Source organism: Rhopilema esculentum, chromosome 7 (assembly GCF_057945365.1).
Source record: "Rhopilema esculentum isolate cy_ngs chromosome 7, ASM5794536v1, whole genome shotgun sequence".
NCBI classification, from domain to species: Eukaryota; Metazoa; Cnidaria; class Scyphozoa; order Rhizostomeae; family Rhizostomatidae; genus Rhopilema; species Rhopilema esculentum.
The window spans coordinates 1,637,424-1,659,759 of NC_142821.1; the positions used below are offsets into that span (position 1 = coordinate 1,637,424).

General features: G+C 35.5%; 1 protein-coding gene across 1 annotated transcript; it reads left to right on the top strand.

The window, feature by feature from the left end:
• The first annotated feature begins 862 nt into the window (after nucleotides 1-862).
• LOC135683989 (T-complex protein 1 subunit zeta) lies at nucleotides 863-21,775 on the top strand. The gene is made up of 20 exons (XM_065199422.2): nucleotides 863-1,095; nucleotides 2,045-2,108; nucleotides 2,675-2,725; nucleotides 3,603-3,665; nucleotides 4,856-4,876; nucleotides 5,755-5,814; nucleotides 6,786-6,899; nucleotides 7,641-7,744; nucleotides 8,308-8,418; nucleotides 9,111-9,270; nucleotides 9,965-10,047; nucleotides 10,965-11,061; nucleotides 11,342-11,408; nucleotides 13,863-13,943; nucleotides 15,580-15,680; nucleotides 16,452-16,538; nucleotides 17,279-17,327; nucleotides 18,310-18,382; nucleotides 19,586-19,662; nucleotides 21,568-21,775. Exons 1-19 carry the CDS (start codon nucleotides 959-961, stop codon nucleotides 19,656-19,658), a joined length of 1,596 nt encoding a protein of 531 aa, XP_065055494.2. The 5' UTR covers nucleotides 863-958; the 3' UTR covers nucleotides 19,659-19,662; nucleotides 21,568-21,775.
• Nucleotides 21,776-22,336: the final 561 nt, after the last annotated feature.

Here is a 22,336-nt window from a genome sequence, read left to right on the forward strand (position 1 = left end):
TAACAGCAAGTTCGACAAATAACGACACGGCTTCAACAGGCACGACAAAACTAGCGGCAGAGCTCCAAGCAGTACGGCAAAACTTTCGACAAGACTACTCCTAACTTATGAAACAACCCTTTATATAACCTAAGCAAACCTTAAAATAATAATTACGTAATACAAAAAACATATTTACAGACGCTGATGCAATCACAGCGCAATGGTGCAATTGTCACGTGATACTGTCCTCAAGGGAACCCTGTGTCGTTACATACCTGTTCCGTTCGCTAGAATGCAATGTCAGGAAGGGAAGCTCATCGCAAATATGATATTTCCATTTCAAAGTTTCAAACGGCCCTTCACGAACTTCAGAGAAGTAGCCTCAATAAAATTATTCTTGGCGCCCTGCAAAATCTTCGATTGCCCTGCAAAATTGACTATTTTTTAGATTCCCGGGATTTTCGCCCCTGGCCAGGGCCGCTGGAGAAACTCAAGAAAATTAGTAGATGCATAGTTTTTCTTACACAGTTTGAAGTTGTTCTGAGGATTTTTTCACGTAATATACCTCAGTCAAATTAAGGGTATCATAGAGTAGAAAAATAGCAATGCGTCTTACTGAGATTTGCCGGTTCCTTGACCATCTCTTTAGCCCGGATGATGTGTGCATTGCCAATTAAAATACTGTCAGATGGTCTTAATTGTCATCATTCTGCAGCTCCTGTGTGCCTGTATGGATGTAGCTATTTGCGAGGATAAGAAACCTGAAAAACTGAGGTATTATGAAGGTATGTTATGGTAGGAGGGACAGTTGTTTGGTTTGATATCTGTGTTTTAGAGACTGTGAAGGTGAATGGTATGCGGTGGCGCTTTCTTTCCCATTCGACTGTTAAAACGAGGTTGTTGTAGCATGTGCTAGGAGCGGCAAGGCCAGCAGAAGCTTCTGGAAAAAGTTGGATTGTGACCGTCGCTATCAAAAATGTCTGCTATCCATGTTGTTAACCCGAAAGCCGAAGTGGCCAGAGCAGCACAAGCACTGCAGATAAATATAAGTGCTGCTAAAGGACTTCAGGAGGTCCTCAAAACCAACCTTGGGCCTAAGGGAACAATGAAAATGTAAGTTGAAGGGGCTAGGCCAGTGTTGTTTGGGGTTTGTCCTGGAAGTCAATAAAAGGCTGTAAAAGTTAAGCTTTGGGAACGGTGGACTTGCAGTTATAACATTTATAACTTGCAGTATTTTGTAAGTCATCAAATGGTAAGGAGCGAAACGATTTTGAGAAACTGACAGGGTGCGGTAAAAGTACGGAAGCTTTTTAATTATTTACCGTACAACAGTCGTTACTTTCTACCTGGTAGATAAATGAAATGTTCGAGTTGAAGAAGTGTCTATCTTTTTTCATAAGAATTTTTGTCTTTTATTAGTGTTTGAAGCTCCCATTCAACGGAATTGGACGGTTCAAAGTAGGAGTTGGGGGTTCGGCTGGAATCCGTTAAAGATTATGAATTTGGGACAAAAATTAAAATAACCAATTTTATGTATTTTTCATATTATCAAACAGTAATTTCAGGCATCTTAAGTCTTAATGGAAACCAAAACTACATTTTCAAAATTTTTTTCAACATCAACAGACCTGATAGCTGGGGAAATAATCAACCATCCATATGAAGATATCTCCCCCTTTGCGGGAGTCACTATAAACTCATTTTGAATGCAAAGTGTGGGTTCTGTTTGTCCAAAGGAAACATATGTCTCTGCTTTGCCAGGAAAATTTATTCATTTTGGAAAATATTTTTCTCACCTCTGCTGTAGGATCCTGGTAGTGCTTAAGCAAGATCTCGGTTAGCTGGGAAAATGTTTGTCCAGTGATGTTTTAGCTATTTTCAGTAGTTAAAAATATGCTAGGCAGGAGCCCAGCTGAACGACCTAATTCCTTTAACTTGCCAACATTGGTCAAAAATGTTTTGTTGATGGCCCTTAAATTACGTCAAAATCTGAGCTGAAAATTTGATGCCCTGTGCTTGCAAAGCCAACATGATTTGAATCCACAAATCCTTTTAATTATAGGCTTGTTTCTGGTGCTGGAGATATTAAGCTTACCAAGGATGGCAATGTTTTGCTGCATGAAATGGTTAGTTTTACGTTTCTTTATATATATTTTATTGTGTGCTTGTATGAAAAGTATGGTACATGGCAAGAACTTCTCATTTTAACTATTGCCAAAAATTGTTCTGTGAATATTTTAGGTATGTATACAGTCCAATACACACAAATGGTTGTTAAAATTTTGATCAACTTACACAAGACCCATTTTGTATAACAGGGATTGTCCACATTTGACAACTTCTAGTACTTTTCAACTTCTATCAGAGGAATAAAGGTAATCGAATAAGAGCTTGTGCTTGAATTAATAAGTAAAAATTAAATAACTATATAGGTCAGCATACTTCACCCATATTTATATTTAATTTCTAGAGTGGGAAAAAATTATGTATAAAGAAGTCAAAATTAAGAAAAACATGGTTTAAAGGAACTTTGTTTGTTATTCCTAAGTTTTGTTATCTTTATTAGTTTTAATTTTGTGTCAAACATCTCAAATCTGAATTTCAAAGTTTTATGAATAATTTTGATTCTCTATATATGTGATAATCTTATTTATTTGTGGTTGAAACTGAATTCAGAATTTGTTTTTTGCAGCAAATCCAGCATCCCACTGCTTCATTGATTGCAAGAGTTGCAACAGCACAGGTATATATAGTGTATTTGATGTATATATAATGAGTTTCTGTTAATACCAGGCATACACACGTATGACATCCTACTATGGCATATGAAAAGGGACCATATATATATCAAGAAATATATATTACCATTTCAGGTTGTGCTTTCATTTCCCGTGACAAACTGAAAATGGTCTTTAGATTGACCTTTTATCTTGATTTGTCCATGTACCAACTAAATTTTTCCTTGATGACAACTTAAAAAAGGCTGAGTCTGTTATAGTTGGACTCTATTGGAGTTGAAATACACAAAAAGTCTGAAATGGTTGTAATCCTGCTTTGATCAGACATAGCATATACTTTGTGTGCGCATTGAGAGGTGATTTGTATCCTAAAGATGCTTTGTTTCGCAAGTGTCAGTATCCAACACATTCTTAAAAGCAGATTGTCTTTGTGATTTTACCAGGGAAAAGGCATGTTTTATAATCTTCTGACTTGATTATCAAGTAATGTATGTAATGAAGTATAGAATCACTGCAGTATTGCAAAATGAACCTGACCAAGGCACTTCCAAAGTTTAATTAACATTGAATGACAACATGAACAACTCTTGCTTATAAATTTGATAAACAGCATACATTCTTTGACTTTGAATTTATTGTCATCTATGCCCTTAACCCAAAATATGTCAGTAACATTTTTCACCAAAATTGTAACATATTCCTTTTAAACAAGAAATGAATTTATCATCATTTCAATACCTTTAACAATATCCTGTTTTATTCAAATTAGACAGTGCTTGAAGATAGTCAGTTTATGTTAGTAGATTTTTATCCCATTTATGTTTCATTCTTATCAGTCATAAGTTTTCAGCTATGTATTTCTTCACATAATTTTTTTCACAGGATGACATAACTGGTGATGGAACAACTTCAAATGTCCTCATTATAGGCGAGCTTCTTAAACAGGTATTTTTGCCCAGAAATTCTTATTAAAAGTATAATTTCTTGTTACCATTGTTTGCCTTTTATGCTTCCCTTGTTGCATCAAATTATACACAAGCATTTCTACTCCTTAATAAGAATATGTTTCTCTAAATCATTAGTATCATAACGCAAGACTATTTCTAGGTTCAAGCACAGTTTTGAGGTCAATCCTTCCTACAGCTCACCTATATATAACATATCCTCATTTATAAGGCATAATCTAAAGCTACTTTTTTCGCACAACAGATATTTGACCTTATTTTTTTAAACAGCTACACTTACATTAAAAAATTATTGGGACACCTTCGATAAATTAACTATGGTGTTGTGTTGGATTCGCTTTTGCAACAGAAACTTTTCCGATACAAGCAATCTTTTTTCATCCTATGTATCCCCAAAATGTGGTTAAAAGCTGAAAAAGCACTTCAACTTTTGAATCATAACTATGAAAGAGTTGCATGGCCTAAAAAAATCAAACTCACATGGCCTTGTAAATTTTTAGCGATGTCCAAATGAATTCAAGTTTTTAGATCCTTTTGAATAACAGAAAAATTTACAAAGAAAATTACAAACTCAAACTATTAGGTTTCAAATAAAGTTTACTGAATCAACGAAAACGATACAGTTTTATGAAATAAATGAATTTACCCAAACTACTTTTAAAACTTCATGACACTAAAGGAGAAGCCACATTACTTGTTGGCAACAATCTTTTTTTGCTTTGAGAGAGCATTTTCTTCTTATAAAGCTGAAAAATCTTATTTTTAATTATTTTTATAGCCATGCTTTTGCTTATGCTCCTAGGTTTATCTTCTTTTTACTGACAATGTGTAATGTCTGGTATAGATTCAAACCTATTACTTTGCAGTTTTCTCAAGAATAACCTTTTGCTTTTGAATTGCTTGGCTTCAAAACATCAACAATGTCTTGCAAAAATTTCATGGATAAATGCTGATTTACTTTTTTAATGAGAAAGATTCTTCAAAAGTCTTATTAAATTTGTTGCATAAAATTTTTTTTTGAAATTTCAAAGTTTGTTGCAATAAATTTTAAATGTTAATGTATTTTCATTAAATGTTGAAAACTTTTATCTCCTCGTGCTATATCCATTATCAAATCAGCAAATTTTGTATTTGCCAATTTTTTGACAAAATTTATTCAATTCCTTTTAGGCTGATCTTTATATTTCTGAGGTTAGTATCATTTGTTTACATTTTATTTCTATTCCATCTGTAATTGTAATCTTTAGAGACAAACTTGGATATTAAACAAACTTTTATAACTTTTTTATTTTCATTTTATATTTAATTCATAATATCAGCTTGAAACATAATTTTTTTGTATCATGCTCATTTTTTCTTATATTATTAAAAGCTTTATACTTTCATTATGCAAATAACTGACTACTGATTTAGGATAGTTCTTTTACCTCCACTTTTGACCATTTAAGAACCTACATCTATTCAGTCTTATCTGCCAATATCTGCTTTCATCCTTCCATTATCTTCATCAGAGTTTCCTTTGTTGTTTGTCAAATCTTACCTTATTTTGGAAGAATGATTGCTTTAATTTTCCTGTATTTGTATTAACTGGTGTTTGGTATTGCTACTTGTAGTTTATTTCTTACTTTGTTTTTTTTATTATTCTTTAACTTTATTTAGAATTGCATGTATCTCCTTACATTTGTTATTGCTACAGAATCCAACCTGCAAATTTTAGCAAAATTTTTGTTTAGATCATTCTTTGAAGAACAGCATCAACTTTCCATTTTCTTGTTGGCTTATAAATTATTTTGTAAGGTCTCCTTAAAATGTTTCAAAAGTTATAGTATAGTATTGCATTTACATTATCTTTTTGGGGTTGGCCTTTAACCAGAATTTTATTTTGCATTGAATTTCAATAGCTGGCACCTTCTTTCTTTTATTATTCATTATCTGAGGGTAATTTTTTACACCATTGAATGAAGGTAGAATTAGATATGACCATGTATCTCAACCATGTATCACAACTATGTGTCAACTTAATGTTTGTTTATAAGTGAATAATCTAACAAGACATTTGGCTTTTACAGGGACTGCATCCTAGACTTGTGACAGAAGGATTTGAACTAGCGAAAGGAAAAGCACTAGAGGTATGCTTCTTTTCTTATAAACGGAATTTATAATATTCCAGTCTAGAATTTTTTGATAATATGAGTGAAGTACTGAAGTCAACTAATCATTACTAAAACCCTTAACAAATTACAGCTTATTTTCAATTCTAAATTTATTAACTGAGATGTTTCTATGATTAGTTAATCTGAATACAATTGTTGGTAGATGCCTTAAAATGAAAGTACAGATAAATTTTATGACAATTAAAGCGTTTTGGTAAATACAATGAACTGTAGTTTTTGCAATATTTAAAAAGGCAAACTATAGGAAACAGAAAGTTATTATTTGAAAACATTTTGTTTTCTTTCCATGAAGTCTGTTTTACATATGTTTGCAAAACTGACTTCTGCATGTACTCACCATTCACATTATAAATTTCCTACTGACAATTATTTTCAAAATTTCAATCTATGAAAGTGAGTGTCAATCAAAGATGAATTGGTTTTAAAGTAAAGGGGAATAGATATGTGGTAGAATGTAGAATAATGAAGAGTGAAGTTTCAAAACAATGAGAAGCTTTTTCTTTAAGATACCTGTTGAAAACTAAAGCTGATGTACTATATTTTGGCTGGTTAGGCACACAGCCAAAATATAACATTTATATTTATGGTTATTCCTTTTTTGTAGTCTTTCTTTTCAAATGAAATACAAAATGTAATGTGCCAATGTTAACCATAAAAAGTAACGGTCTGACTCATAAAAGCAATGATGTGATTGTGGAAATGTAGCGTCAATTGGAACTCCTTATGTGTGAGAAGGACTATTTTCATAAGCACCAATATATCATTTTGGTGATAACTTGTGCTTTGTTCAAATTGGTATTCGTTACAAACTTGATGGTTCTAATTCCAATACAGGTCTTAAGTTTTCCGACATTATTTTACTTGTCTTCTTTTACACCAAGTTTTCAAATTTTACAACCGGTCAACGATATTTCTCTTTCCAATAGGTTTTAGAAAGTATAAAAGTGCAGAGCAAAATGGATAGAGACACACTAATAAATGTTGCAAGAACATCACTCAGGACAAAACTCACCAAGGATATCGCAGATCATCTAACAGAGGTAAATTTCTTGCCAAATACGTCAGCCAGTCCCACAACTAATAAGAATATTTAGTTTTTCATTTCTTTGAATGTTCGTTTGCATGTTTTTTAAGGATCATTTTGACAATTTCAGTGTTCCTTTATATATATATATATATATATATATATATATATATATATATATATATATATATATATATATATATATATATATCATAGATTGAAGAAAGTAAAACTACATTGTTTATCTCTACAAGCCTGTTTCGTGAGTAACTCACTCTCCTGAAGAGTGAGTTACTCACGAAACAGGCTTGTAGAGATAAACCATGTAGTTTTACTTTCTTCAATCTATGATATATCACGCTCTACGTGCTAACGTATTGAGCACTGTGCTACGGAAGTATCAAAAGACAAATTTCTATATATATATATATATATATATATATTTAAGGCCAGACCTTTTTCAAATTTGGAAATAGCTAATTTGGCTTAAACTGTTTACAAAAGAACCTCACTTGGGCCAATATCTTAAAAATGATAACATATAATACCAACAATTTGTATTCAATGCTTCAAATTTTTAGAAAATATTTAGGACTCTGGTTATGCCAATGATGCAGAATGCAAAGTCTGACAGATGACTGATGTAAAATCATACCTTGTCACTACCACTGAGGCATACAAATTTTATTTACTTTTTGCTTAAACTCTTTTTTCTTGTTTGTTGAAAATGGTGCTTGATCTTGTTGCTTCCTTCTAGATTGTTGTGGATGCTGTCCTAGCGATTAGAAATGAAAACGAAGATATAGATCTTCATATGGTCGAAGTAATGGAAATGAAACATAAAACGGAAGTCGAAACGAAGTGAGAGCTTGCAAAGTCTTTTGTGTTTCATAATTTAGGTCCGCACAAAAAGGGAAAACGTAATAAATCTTGTTACTTTGCAATATTTGTGAAGTGGTACAAGACCTTCTTTTCTTTCACATTTGGATTTCTAGGGCCTGTTCAACAGAACAAAGCGTTTAGATAAAGCCCATGCCAAAGTTACTGTCCACGTCGGTCATCTAGTGCCTCGCAGTCAAAAGTAGAAATATCTTAAGGAGAATCTATATAATGTTGCAATTTTATTTTGATGCAAAACAAAGGCAACACTTGTTGAAATTTCTTAATACCTCGGAATTTTCAGAAAAGTAGTGGAGTTTTCAAAATGAATACAAAAAGAGCGTTCTAAAGAAAACCTTTGTAAAACTTTGTAAGGAATCTGTCTTTAAGTATACCATTACCCTAAAATATATCTAAATATAGACGTATATAGACTATGTAGTCTGTGTGTATTGATCATACTTAAATTGGAAGGGGTTTTATGTATGTGGCTTTATTTATACGGGCTTAATTTAGTATTAATGAATATTTTCTTTAACATTTAGATTAGTAAAAGGGCTGGTGATGGACCATGGTGCAAGGCATCCTGATATGAGAAAGAAAGTCGAAGATGCATTCATTCTCACATGCAATGTTTCACTTGAATACGAAAAGAGGTGTGTATTTTGAAGTGTTTACGTTGGAAGGGGGGAGCTCTTAAACTGCCTGGACGAATTGACAAATCGTCAGCAACTCATTGACCTTGAAGCAAATAACAGATTTGGGGCTAAAAACGTTGGGGGCAAAACATGCAACGGACCAAAAGCAAAGTTTCTTTTGTACTGTTTTAACGACAGCTTATTTGGGGGCTTGAGACCCACACTCTCGCTAAAAGCGACAAGAATGACCAGCAAGTTGGAGGTAGCATTCTGCGTAACTGCTATGAGTTTCGACATAGAGTTAAAAATGTGAGCAGAAAAGGAGGGTAAAGAAAAATTGTGTCACAGGAAAAAATGAAGGTGAAGACTTTGGTCCTTTGTCCATTTCTTGATAGTGATTAACTGGAAGAACTGGAGTGATTGTATGATTGACGACGGAATCACTTATTGATTCCCGGGGAATGATTGAAAATTGATTCAGTTTTATAATTACAGATTATGATAAACAATATGTTTATTCATATATTATCATTTTTGTTTTGGAAAAGTATACTTTTTGATATAACCCAAACGTTATCTTTCCTCTGCTCACCCCAGATTTAATACGCGTTTCTGTATTCAAAATCAGATTTTCTTCAGATGCCACATTAATACTATATAATATTTTATTGAAAGCTTTTCCCCTGAATATTGGACATCTTTTTTCTCAGCGAGGTAAATGCTGGCTTCTTCTACAAAAGTGCAGAAGATCGAGAGAAGTTAGTAAAAGCAGAGCGAGAATTTACGGACAGGAGAGTGATGCAAATAATCGACTTAAAGAAAAAGGTCTGCGAAGGAAGTAACAAAGGTTTCGTAGTCATAAATCAGAAGGTTTGTTTTATTTTTTAGCTTCAATTTCATAGTCTTCCCTCTCCCATTTCTTTTCCCCCTTCTTTTCCCCTTCCTTTCCCCTCCTTACTTATTCCCTTCCCCTTCCTCACTTTTCTCCTTCCTTCCCCTTATTTTCCCCCTTTCCCCTTCTATTTCCCCTTCCTTTCCCCCTTCTTTCCCCTTCCATTTCCCCTCCGTTCCCCTATCTTTCCCCTTCCTCTCCCCTTCTTTTCCTCATCCCTGTCTTTCTCCACTTTTTCTTTCTTCTGCTTCTCTTTCAGCAATTGCTTCTCGTTTCTTCTCCATCTCTTGCCTTTTTATCCTTCCATTTATGTTCTATTCGTGTATCTTTTTTTCTTACTACTTTCTTCCCTTTTTCTGTCTAATACCCCTCATTTCTTCCCTTTACACACTTTTCTTCTTGTTACTTCGCCGTTGCTTTTCGACTTGTTACGATGCCAATTTTTTCAGTAGCTTTAAATATAATTTATGTTAAGTCTATAATGAAATTAATTTTAAAAATGAATGAATGTTTTGGAATTTGCTTCAACTAGCAATGATGAATAAAATAATGAAATTGTTTCTAACAACCAACGTCACATGACCTGTTGATGTCTTCTTTGTATTGGATCCCATGAACGTACAAGCCTTATTTAACCCTATGATAAATTGATTATTTTGCTGGTTTTCCCAGGGAATTGATCCTTTTTCACTGGACATGTTAGCAAAGGAAGGCATTTTTGCCTTGCGACGAGCAAAGAGACGAAACATGGAAAGGTGCGTATTATTCGATTATCACAACGCTATTCGAAAAAGTTATGATTATCTAATTAATTGTTAAAGTAGGAGGTTTGTTTGCAAGGAAATGAAAAAGTAGGTGAAAAGTTTGAAATATCAAAAAGAAAAGTTTATAGTACCACTTCAGTCAATGTTGTTCTTGGGGTATCATAATTGCTCTTTTGTAAACAAAAACTTGATTTTCTCTACTGTCCTTCCTTGTTGTTGGTGGATGGTATGGTGTCAATGATGCAGAGTTATCCTTGCCCTGATGCCATTAGGTACCTTAATGGCAATGGATGTCACACATTTGTCACTACCTCTGAGACACCGTAAACCACACAAGAGAATTATCCCTGAGCGAGGAGGAAAAGACGATTTCTAGTTGAAATTATCAGCCTACTGTCGTCATCGAACCAACCAGGCCTTTTTATAATATAAAACGGTTATTAAAACCACGATGTCTGTCCGTACAGTATACACGCTTTTTATAAAGAACCTACATGTAGAAGACTGAAACAGCGACGAAGCTTGTACTACTAAGGATAAAATCCGGTTCCAAATAGAATTAGGAAGCCTGTTCCATGCATGACATCATACTTTTACACGTATCAAGCTTCGTTCATGCCTTCTTTACATTTTTTGGCCTTATTTTCTACCTACAATCTATAACACATTTCAATGTTTTCTTGCGTCTATGCTACTTTCAGGGCACTAATTATACAATTGAAAATAAGAAACTCGAAAAAAACTTTTGATGTTATAATGTGATCAAAATAGATCAAAAAATAAGGAATGCAAAGAATAAGCTTTGAGCTAGTTTCCTTTTGAAAAGTTTTGTACATCTTGACAATCTGTTGTCTATTTTTCGAATATATATTTTGATAGAATTTAGTTTATTGTTGTTTTTTTTCCAGGCTTGTCCTTGCTTGCGGTGGGATGGCCATGAATTCCTTCGATGATCTTTCTGCAGAGTGCCTAGGACATGCTGGAGTCGTTTATGAGCATGTTTTGGTTAGCAATTATATATAAAAAAACTATACACTGAGCCCGAATTATTGCAAATTTTCAAAAATGAAATGTTTGACTTTTTTGTCTTTCTTATAAATTTGACTTTATTAACAGTTTGATTCCATTCATATTTTCGACCCAGTTTTATCTAATGCTGGTCTTTGACATCTTTGGCAATTTGATTTATCTAAGCACACAGTTAACATTTGTTTTTTTCAAAGCAACATTTGTTCTTTATTTGAACCAATCCACTAATATAAGAGGAATTTATTTTCTTTGTCAGGGTGAAGACAAGTTCACGTTTATCGAAGACGTACCATATTCGAAGTCGGTTACAATTCTGATAAAAGGTTGGAGTTATTTATTACTGTTTGTTGTTTGTGATTCGAGTCATTGCTTTCTCGGCTCTCCCTTACCTTTAGCACGTTTCTTTCTTTCCTTTTCTTCTTTCTTTCGATTTCCGCCTTGTTTATGCTGCCAAATTTCAGTTGGACTGCATAAAGATTTCAAGAGTGAATGCCAATGATGGAAATTTCACTAAACTGATCTCAACTATGATTGAGAATTTATCTTGTCACTACCACTGAGGCATGCACTACTGATCATTAAACATAGATATGGTTAGATAACGTAATGTCATAAGTGCTTCTTACTAAGTAAAACAAAGAACATTGATATATACTTTTAGCAGATGTCTGCAGGAGAAAACATAACAAATTTCACAGCTTATACTGAAAATATCTTCCTATGGACAATTTTTTAATGCAGAATATGTTTCATGTTTTCAAATTTCTGTGCAAGCGACTTCCAGACAGTGGGCACCTCCTTACAGCTGCTATTAATTCTAGTCTAACTATAAGGGGGCTTAGTTGAATCAACTTTTAATTAGCAACTACAAATGTTCTAGAAGCAGTGACAGCGTTTGGTTTTTATCACTGAAAGATAATTATTTTTAAGGTTTTATGGAATATTGATACGTCTCAGTTAGCTAATATTGGGTTGCCTCTGTTTTTGTGAAACTCATAAAAGGCACCATCATAAAGTCATAAATTCACTAATTAGCAAATAATATGTCTGGTATTGCCCAAAAGGGAACGAATGGATTGCTCGCTTTCCCGTTTTTGTTGCTCACTTCACAAATGATCTCTTTAAGACTCTGCGTAGGATTAATCAATAATTTAAATAAGATGCTATAAAGGTGCCATTAGCAGTGTTTGTGCAAGCATATATTATTGGTTATTATGTGAAGAAATGTGGATTCTTTACAACTGGTGATGTCCTTGAGCGTTTAAAGAAAAAATTAAGAGAAAATGGTTTTACTTAACGAAAGAAGAAAGTCAATACCCCACAGTTGCTGACTAAATGAAAGTTCAAAGTGAAAGTGATTTCATCAAGTGTGAATAATTTATGCCAGTCTTTATCTTCAGATCTTCTAAACTGAATAATCTCCAATCAATGCTTTTTGATTCCCTCTCAGTTCCACTTTATATTGATTAGTTTGTCAACAACCACCAACACTTCTTCACGTAAACACATTGAAAAATAATCCACATCGGATTCGAAACACTCTTCCACTTCCCGTCTTTATGACGTTGCCAATTCGATATTTCAGTTTTCACAAGTAAAATGCACGCAGATCAGGAGTAAACTGACTCTGGGCCATGGTTTTTTTGTTTTTCTTCGAGTTGTTTATTATTCTGTAAATAGCATAGACCTGAAGAAGCACCCCTCCACACAGCAGGCAGCCAAAAATGACAATCTCAACAACCATTTTGGATTAAAAGCACAGGAGTGTTTTTGCAACCAGCTGACTTCTAGTCTCGCTTGTATCTTGCGCCGTCTGAACTGAGATCCTGCATCCTTTGGACCATAAGATAGCCACCTGCTAGATAGCGAACAACCTTAACAATTCTTTTGTGATTGCTAACAACTGCCAAACTAGCAGATTTTTCATCATGCTTCCGTTTTCCCATGGAAACAAATTTCATTGCCACAACAGAATTCAAAATATCGCAATGCAACTTATTGACGGCCTTGTCAAAGGCTTTAAAGTTGTAGTTGGTTTTCTGGTAATTTTCTTACCAGGTACCACTTGTTTCGGCTGTTACCAAATTTTAACAGGAATGTATTTTCGTTGAGGACCCTTGGCTTGCTACCTTATATGATACTCATAAAGAGCACGAAATATTTCATAAATTATTAAGTGATGAAATTGGAATTCAGATAGTTCACAGTTTCCCTGAATTAAAGCAGGAGAAAATGGTCACTGGAATTAGAAGCCAATGTGAAAATTGCATTATGGTTAGTATCACTGACTACAGACCAAGGTTCTGGGGATTGTGTCCCTGTCATAACCAAGCTTTCCCTTAGGGCGAGGAGAGTCGCCAGCCCCGTAATTCCAGGCATGGGAGTAAAAAGGTACGGTTACATCAAGAGGAAGGACGAGGACTGCTCAATAAGCACAGCTTCTCATTGTCCTAACACTACGTTCGGGGGCTAAGGTAGTAGCAAATACAAACTGAATGAGAAATGTGAATACTTTGCCAGGCCAATGGGCGTTTGTTTCTTTTTGACACCAGCAAAAATGTTCCTCAGTAGCCCTTCGGTGCCTTTATAAATACTGTTTTAGTCATTTTTTGTGGGGCTACAATTCCCGCGATCTTGCTATATGATATAAAGTAAATAAGGTAGCAAATAGCTGATACATAGATCTGTTGCATCCACCTGTTGCATCCACTAATACCAATCATGGTATTAACAGAATAATCTATGCATGTCTCTGAATGCTTCTGATATCTTTCTAGGACCAAACAAGCATACAGTTACAATGATCAAGGATGCTGTTCGAGATGGACTGCGTGCTGTCAAGAACGCGCTTGAAGACAGTACGTATTGCCACATTATTTTGCATAAACCGCATTTCACGTGAAGCTGTGTCAATTTGAAAATCATTTGACTTAAAAGAGATTCTTCACAGTGAAAGGCTCCAGTTCAAATATTTTTTTTAAGGTTTTTGTTTCATTGCCCTAGTTTTTTAGTGTCGCACCATTGACCCAAAGGTTTGATATTTCTCTCTCTTGCCTTTCATAATTTCCCAAAATACTATATGTAAACATTTCTGATCTTCAGTGACTCCTACACATTGAAGGAACGAGCTAATTAACAAAAAATTATTGATAGCTGCAGAAAAAGGCCAATAGTTGATCACATTTGCTGACGGATCACCTCAAGGTGTTAGCCATTTACACATTTCACGTGTTGTTTGATCAAAAACAGGGGATATTTTCATCAAAACAGGTTAAATCACGCTTAACTTTTGCGGTATGTAAACAGCTGCTCTTCAAGATTGAAGTCAGCATGGCCAACGAAATCAAAGCAAGCGAACCAATGTTTTACCATCTGCCCATAACTCAATTGCAGATTTACGGATGCAGACATTGTCCCGCTCTATAATTTAATTTTTTTGTCAATTCACAGCTATTCGTTTCTACTTTTGAATCAAACTTTGACAAAGGTTTGCTTCCCTTTTGTGAAATGTTAGAAAATTACGTAAGAAGTACGACAAACTTTGTCAAATTTGCCGTAAAAGATGCTTCGCTGCGCGTCGATGTTGTGCCAGGGGTGGGCTTGTCTTCAAAAAGTAAGATCTTGATAGCATCCTAGTTCTTCAGGCCGTTCATTTGATGTGCATCATCGTCTTATAAATGCAATACCATCCAGTGCAGTATGATATTCACGAGTAGGGACTTTAGGTTACTGCCCAGAATGAACTGGCTCTAGGGAAGCAATCCCAGCTGATGAACAAGAGATTCGTTACCCCATGCGAATGATTTTAGTTTCTCATAGTTGCTCAAAGGTAGAGAACACTTCAAAAAGATTCACTAATTATGATGGTTGAAGTGAAAACGTTTTTTCCAAGAATTTCTTAGCAGCTGAGAAGATGGATATCACAATGGCGTTATAATATATTAATGGTCATTGTCATAAATTATTAAGGCTTTTGGAACTGTTTAAATTTACTGATTGTCTTCACAGTCTTCTTAGCACTGTTAATATAATCAAAATTTCACAAGGAATGCAAAAATTGGTTGGAAAATTTATTTGCAAATATTTAAAGTCCACGGTAGCAAAGTTGCTCGACGTACTTCATGAATACCGCAAGCACCTAGATTAGATAGAAATGACGAAGCATATATAATTAATAACTAATATTTTGTCCGAGTAAACTGTGCGTCCTTATTGTTCAATCTAAAAAATTCTCAAAAGATTGTATTTAAAAGAAGACAAGTTAATTTTCGAAAAAAGGGCAAGGAAAACGATCCTCACAAAATGCAGAATTTCCTTTATTGATGCGATTGCAAAATCACTCTTCGTATAAGAGTTGGTTGTGTGAATTGCCATTTCTTTGATAAAAAAGTGGCTTGTTTGAAAGACAGATCAATGTATATACAAGCTTTGGGTACAATGAAGCTTTCATCACCATCACAGATCAGACCATTTCATGTATTTTCCCTACTTCAGGTGCGGTTGTCCCAGGAGCCGGAGCATTCGAAGTGGCCGTCAGCGAAGCACTGGATTCTTTCAAGAATACTGTCGCATCAAGAGCAAGATTAGGTGTCAAGGTACGCATTTGTTCCAGAATTTAAAGCGATTTAACCTTTTAACTGTGAACATAGCCACTTAAACCAAATTATTTAGAGCCTTTATCGATGTAAAGAAGTTTCTTATGATAAGAGCTATCAGTTCTAGTTTCAGTTTCATTTACAAATCTCTTAGAACAACTAATCTAATAATTTAATCGAGAAAAAAAGGGGCGATCTCCCCTCCATCTCCCAGCTAAATAAGACTAATACCAAGCAAATGTAATTGTAAAGACCGAAAGTAGAAGAGACCAAAACACCCATCTGTACCGAGGTCGTGGATTGAAAGGGAGATTTAGATGGTGCTTAGGGCTAAGGTGGTGCTTAGGCCTTGGATGTTGCTAAGGGCCATGGAGGAGGTGATGCTTAGAATGCTTATTGCCAACAAAAGGGTTTGAAAAAGGAATTTATGGTTCAATCTGTATTCACTTATCTTTAATTGGTTGTATTGCCAATGAAATTTACTTTCCCGGTCTTACATGCATTTCGTGTGGTGGTATTCTTCCCAGACATATTCACAACCACACATAACACAACCACGCCCTACTATTTTGTTAAGTGAGAAATGATTTCTTTTTCTATTATAAAGATTATTATAAATATTATTTATTATTTATTAGCTTTCCTTTTCCAAAGATTGTCTTTCCATGATTTTTTTTTTCTTTAAGTTCCAATTTCTTATTCGATTTATTCCTATTGTTTTCTTCCAATTGCTCTCGTGTCATCTTTGAAACACGGAAATCCTCTTGGCAGGCATTCGCAGACGCCCTGATGATCATTCCAAAAACACTCGCAAGGAATTCTGGTTATGATGCACAGGAATCCGTAGTCAAACTCCAGGTATGTTGATCAAGAAAGCAAGCATCCCTTGATAACAACAATGCCAGGTTTCAATCACCCCTTTCGAGTTTTTTGGTGAAATAAGCTCACAAAGAGATCCTGCTTATCAGCTGCGTGTGTAGATTAAGATTTCCATATCAGCATATAAATAGACATCTTGTTGTCTTTTATAGTAAAATATTTATGCACATGTGCACTATGTATTAAAGCTTCGGTCGAAAGATTCAAGTGAAGAATTAAGCTGCATGGGAATCTTTGGATAGTCGACTGTTTCATTTAATTTTGTTTTAACCCATAATAAAAAACTGGGTTTTCATGTAATATCACTACAGCAAATTAATTAGTTTTGTTTGAATTTTGGTCATTGAAATTATTTCCTTACTAAGAAAATGACATTTTATCGCCCCAAAACCAACCCCCCCCCCCCCCACCCTCCACCCTCTAAAAAGAACTTAATCGATTTTGCAACTTGAAACAACGAGAACCAGTTAACATTGTTAAGAATGGATTCAGTTGGAAATTTTGCGTCAATGCACTGTCAGTAATAAGGCGCTTAAGAAAAAAGAGTTCTTGTAAGTAATAGTAGTAAAGAAACATATTTTTCACTGTTAGCATTTGACTGTTGAAACTGAACGTAAACCGTTGTGCTGCAAGCAGAAATAAGTAAGGAAAACATGCAACCTACACAAACATCAATTTCCTGTTGTTGCTTTAATTCACATACAAATATTGATTTGCAGGCTGAGTATAAGAGCTCCAATGTTCCCGTTGGAATCGATCTTAGTACAGGTAAACATTTTTCCTTCGCATCAGTAAGTGTATACCGATGTCCGTGCAGGTGGGGGTCATCAGGGTTCGCGGAACAACGGAATTTGAAAGAAATTTGTCGCGGATCACGGAAAAATTCTCCATACTTTCCGGACGCAGATTTTCTTGAAAATGATACACGGAATTTTATAAAGTTTTGCGAGTTTGCGGAATTCTTTACCTGTTGTCTTGTAAAAATGGACTAGGTTGCATCTTGGCTTTCTGATAAGCGGTATTTATCAAAACTTTTTTGGACGCTGTACTTTAGATTTAATTGTCCGGAACAGCAGGTTTCTCTCTTCTTGATGACCCCCGCGTGCAACTTTTGTCAATACAATTAAACTTTTTTCATTTGATGCACATATGTAAGTAGAGCTGAATTTGTAAAACGTCGATGTTCGTTCGCCTTGTCACAAGGCTTTGAAAAAGGCTATTGACCTGGCTGCCAAAAAATTAGTTGTAAGTCATAAACCTACGTGGCTGTATTCTTGCTCTGCTTTTAAGACTTGGTTGCTGTGTCCCTAATTTTGCAATCACGTATCGCTTACCTGCATGTCAATTAGTCTCTACTGCTGATCAGGACACGGCTTAGAAAGTCACAAGCTGATTGGTCAAGACAAGCCAATCAGGCTAATTTATCTAAATCACTTTAGTTGTAAAACGTCGCAGATTAAGCAAGCAAAACTGTTCTGTTTTTCTGAGCTATCCTCGCTTTTACTGTTACGCAGATCGGGCATTCAAAAGTGGAATAGATCATAAGAACACTGATAATGTAATCACACTTCCATCCGGCTACTCTCAATGCATTGTATTGCCATACTTGTGTTGAATTAGAGGCCACAACTGGGATGCTATCCAGTTCAAGATGAAGTTTACAATAAAAATTCCAATTGCAAGTCTCGTTTTTAATTAGATTATAGAGAAATAGCTGTTGATCATTACTGTAAGTCATTTGACATTGTAGGCGAGCCAATGAACCCAGCGGATACCGGGATATGGGATAACTATCAAGTTAAAAGGCAGCTTATCAATTCATGGTGAGGAAACTCGTCTTTTTCTTTCGTTTTTAGTAAAAATAGATTTAACGGTGCCATACTCGTTACTTATTAAAAGTACTTAGTGGTTTATTGCCAAAATTTGTACATATTTGACCTTTCTTGAGCTGAAAATTCTTTGTGCTTGAATGATGTATTCTGTTGTTTGACAGTAATAATATACAATTTGTAGCCAGTGGCATCTAATGATGTAAAAGGGCTTTGGCAAATGAACACCTCCCCCCGAGTTCATGACCCCCCCCCCCCCCCCGAGTTCATAAGGCCATGCCAGACTTTGGAAAGGTTGTACTGGATGATTTGAATATCAATAGGAAAGTCAAGGCTTATTCTCAATATTTTATTGAGTTTAATTAGATGCTTTACTGAATAATGTACGGTTGTCTACCTGTGTTTGGTTTTACAGAAAGGTTTTCCTGGTTGTTTGTTCCCTCAATTTTATTTTGTTTTCCAGGAATTTTTTTAAGAAACTAAGGGCCTGTTCCATGAGATTTTCCATTTCGGTCGATAGCCGGCTGATTTACTGAAGGTCTTCGTTATTCTTTTATGTGTAGAGCCTTCATCCCACTTTTTGTAGGCTAGCTTCAATTCCTGAAAAAAAGAATAATTTGTTTTGCTAACTTATTCAAGTGCTGTGCACTCTCTCTATTTGTTTACCTTGCCGGACTGTCTCACTGAATCGTGTTTATATTGGAAATTTCTATTCGATCTTAGTGGGATCCATGTGTCATTACAGTGGGATATCGCCTAGGTGGGCCCATTTGGCCAGCCCACTCCTCATAAGAACAGAGTATCAGTTTCGCATAGTAGTCTCCTATTTGGCTGGCTCATACTTGAGTGGGTTTTCCCAACCTCATATGAACCGGCCCTGATAACAAATCATAATTGGGGCACTAAATGGCAGATCTGTGGCAAGTAATAGCGTCACGGATATAGCTGAATGGTGTTCTGTTATGCAAAGGATTTCAGTCCTCTTGAAGCGAAACGGAGATTTAGTATTTAAAAGTGCCGGGGTTGTAGCAATGGCTGCAAATTAAAGGGTCATAGTAAAACCGCTTTTACGCTATATTTTTAAAGACATGCATAGATAAGATTTCCTCTCTGATGCCAAAACTCATTCAATATAATGATCTTTTTTCGCCCAGCTTTGCATTGACAATGACTTTTCTACATTCTGTTTTTTTGCAGCTCTGCCATTGCTGGTAATATTCTCTTGGTCGATGAGATGATGAAAGCTGGAATGTCTTCTCTTAAAGGCTAAGTAGGTAAGAGGACCATAGCACTTCATGCTATTGTCATTAAGCTTTTGAAATGGATGGGCTCTACAATTTCCTTGGATTTCAAAGTATTTCTATGAATTTTCCTTAATTTGCTCCTATTGCTTACAATTTCCTCGTTATCTCGATTCACTTTAGAGACAATTACTTTTTGTACCAGCAATATTCTCAATTTCTTTCGCAGAAATGCAAGTGCCTTCAGGTCTAAAGCCCTAAGTTCCTTGCCGACAGTCATTCGCCAATTTAACTTAGGGCTCTTCTTCTCCAAACATTTTATTTTGACCCAATAAAATTCAAGCAGTTCTTAAGTTAGTGAATTAAGAGTGCCCTTTGTTAGAAAAAACCCTCCCCTTTCTTTAATCGTATATTCTGCCTCAGGCAGTATCTTTGCATCGTACTTGGTATTTTCAACGTAGTTAGTAACACGTGTGCTGACAATATATTTTTCAAGTAAATTCAGATTTTTTGATTTTAGAAGCATCGGTCTTATGATACTGATTGCATCGATATAGGCCCGATATCAGCCAGATGTTGAGTTTAGCCTGTCAAAAATTTCAGCGATATACCTTTTCAAGTCTTATGACTTAGATGTTCGATGATTAGTTCTGAATTCCATGACTCGGACCGATTTTTGCTTTTCGTCAACTGTTATATTTTTCCACCTTCACCCAACACCCTTCTCAAAGACATAATTAGAGCAATTTATGATTACTGAATCGGATAATGATTCCCCTGCACAGTTTTGGTAACACGATAATAGCTTGTACCAGCCAATTAGCAGTCTTAATGTCTAGCAGCCTCGATAGGATGAAAATTCACAACATCAGGCCCCAGCCATTCCTAACTAACTGTGTTTTTGGATCGGTGATGTTTTCGAAGAAACCAAAGGTTTTGTTAACTCAGTTGTTTAATTTCTAGAGACCATTTATTTATTGATATCCGAAAGCTTACTCCTTTCTACCAAAGTTTCCACGCTAAGAGTGCAATAATATTTTTTTAAAAGCAATATGTCAAGACCAGAGCGATGATTGTTTAGAACGTATTGTGGGTAGCTTGTTCTTCAAACCCAATCCTTGGTGATGATGAAATACTCCTCTTCAAGACATAGCCATGCTCAGAGTTTCTATATAACGATCACTATGTAGGAAAAGCCTTCCTTGCTCACTAAGTTTGTAGCCTTGATTTCATTTGAGTCACTCCAGCCTCGTATCTTTTTGCCACGAGAACATTTTGTTGTCTTTCCTTCTATGACTGTCTTGTCTAGAATCTCGCGTCTCTTTACGCCTTTGGGCAGCCTATAGGACTTAGCCTCTAAGAATGAGTCTCTAGGACTGAGTCTCTAGGACTGAGTCTCTAGGACTGAGTCTCTAGGACTGAGTCTCTAGGACTGAGTCTCTAGGACTGAGTCTCTAGGACTTAGCCTCTAAGAATGAGTCTCTAGGACTGAGTCTCTAGGACTGAGTCTCTAGGACTGAGTCTCTAGGACTGAGTCTCTAGGACTGAGTCTCTAAGAATGAGTCTCTTTGACCGAGTCTCTAGGACTGAGTCTCTAGGACTGAGCCTCTAGGACTGAGCCTCTAGGACTGAGCCTCTAGGACTGAGCCTCTAGGACTGAGTCTCTAGGACTGAGTCTCTAGGACTGAGTCTCTAAGAATGAGTCTCTTTGACCGAGTCTCTAGGACTGAGTCTCTAGGACTGAGTCTCTAGGACTGAGCCTCTAGGACTGGGCCTATTTTACTTGAATATAAGTCAGTATGGTCGTTAGTGTCAACGTGTATAATGATAGTGTCCATGATGTTGGCTGTTGGGATGCTGCAGATCAGAATGCCTAGTCCTTAAGCTAATCCTTAACATAGGAGCAACTGAAGCTAATAAACTGTTTTATATTCCCAGGCTCAGAGAGTCAATTTTCTGGTCACATTTCTTGGTTAGCGGACGGCAGCAAGAAAATAGCATGGATACCATGATGAAGACGTGATGATCGACAGTTATTTAAACAGCAACTTTTGAAATCATTAAAATTCAACTGATAGCTAGATTCAATGTTGTATATGAAATTTCAGAGTTTTATTTACATTCTGGAATAAGATCCAGCACGTGACATTCTTTTTCTGTCTGATCTTGACATTCTCGATCTTTTTCAAAATTCAGGGTACGAAGAATTAAATTAGAATCGCAAATATGTTTAGATGTATTATGAAGGATACTTGAATGGGTGCCCGTAAAGTAGAGATGATTCCCGTTTGACAGGATGATAAATGGTATATTCAGTTAAACAGGGAACTTTGTTCTGTAATCAGGCGATGTCTATGAAATATGTTATTTGATTTCTTGAGACCATTTCTTTAGTGATGTCTAAAAACGTGCTCGTTTCTACCAAATTTTCCACGCCAAGAGGGCAATAGTTTATATTTTTTTGAAAACAACAGGCCAAAACCCCGCCCACCTTCTTGTGGAGTGCATCAATGCGTACTTGTTGTTCATTATAGTATTCTCCTCCACAGTGTTCGTATCTTCTCCAGTCATTTGATGTTTCCTTGTTCGATATTTTACAATATGCGTTGGTTAATTCACTATCTTAAGCCCTTTTCTTTTCAACTGTCCTTTGTAATTTTCAGATAACCACTCATTCTTCTTTAGTTAAATAATCCTTTTTCATATA

Bases quoted from the DNA above. Each gene is read 5' to 3' on its own strand.
- LOC135683989 (XM_065199422.2), top strand. From the start codon at position 959: ATGTCTGCTATCCATGTTGTTAACCCGAAAGCCGAAGTGGCCAGAGCA. The intron at 1,096-2,044 runs GTAAGTTGAAGG...TTTTAATTATAG, and splicing joins CCTAAGGGAACAATGAAAAT to GCTTGTTTCTGGTGCTGGAG. The intron at 6,900-7,640 runs GTAAATTTCTTG...GCTTCCTTCTAG, and splicing joins TCGCAGATCATCTAACAGAG to ATTGTTGTGGATGCTGTCCT.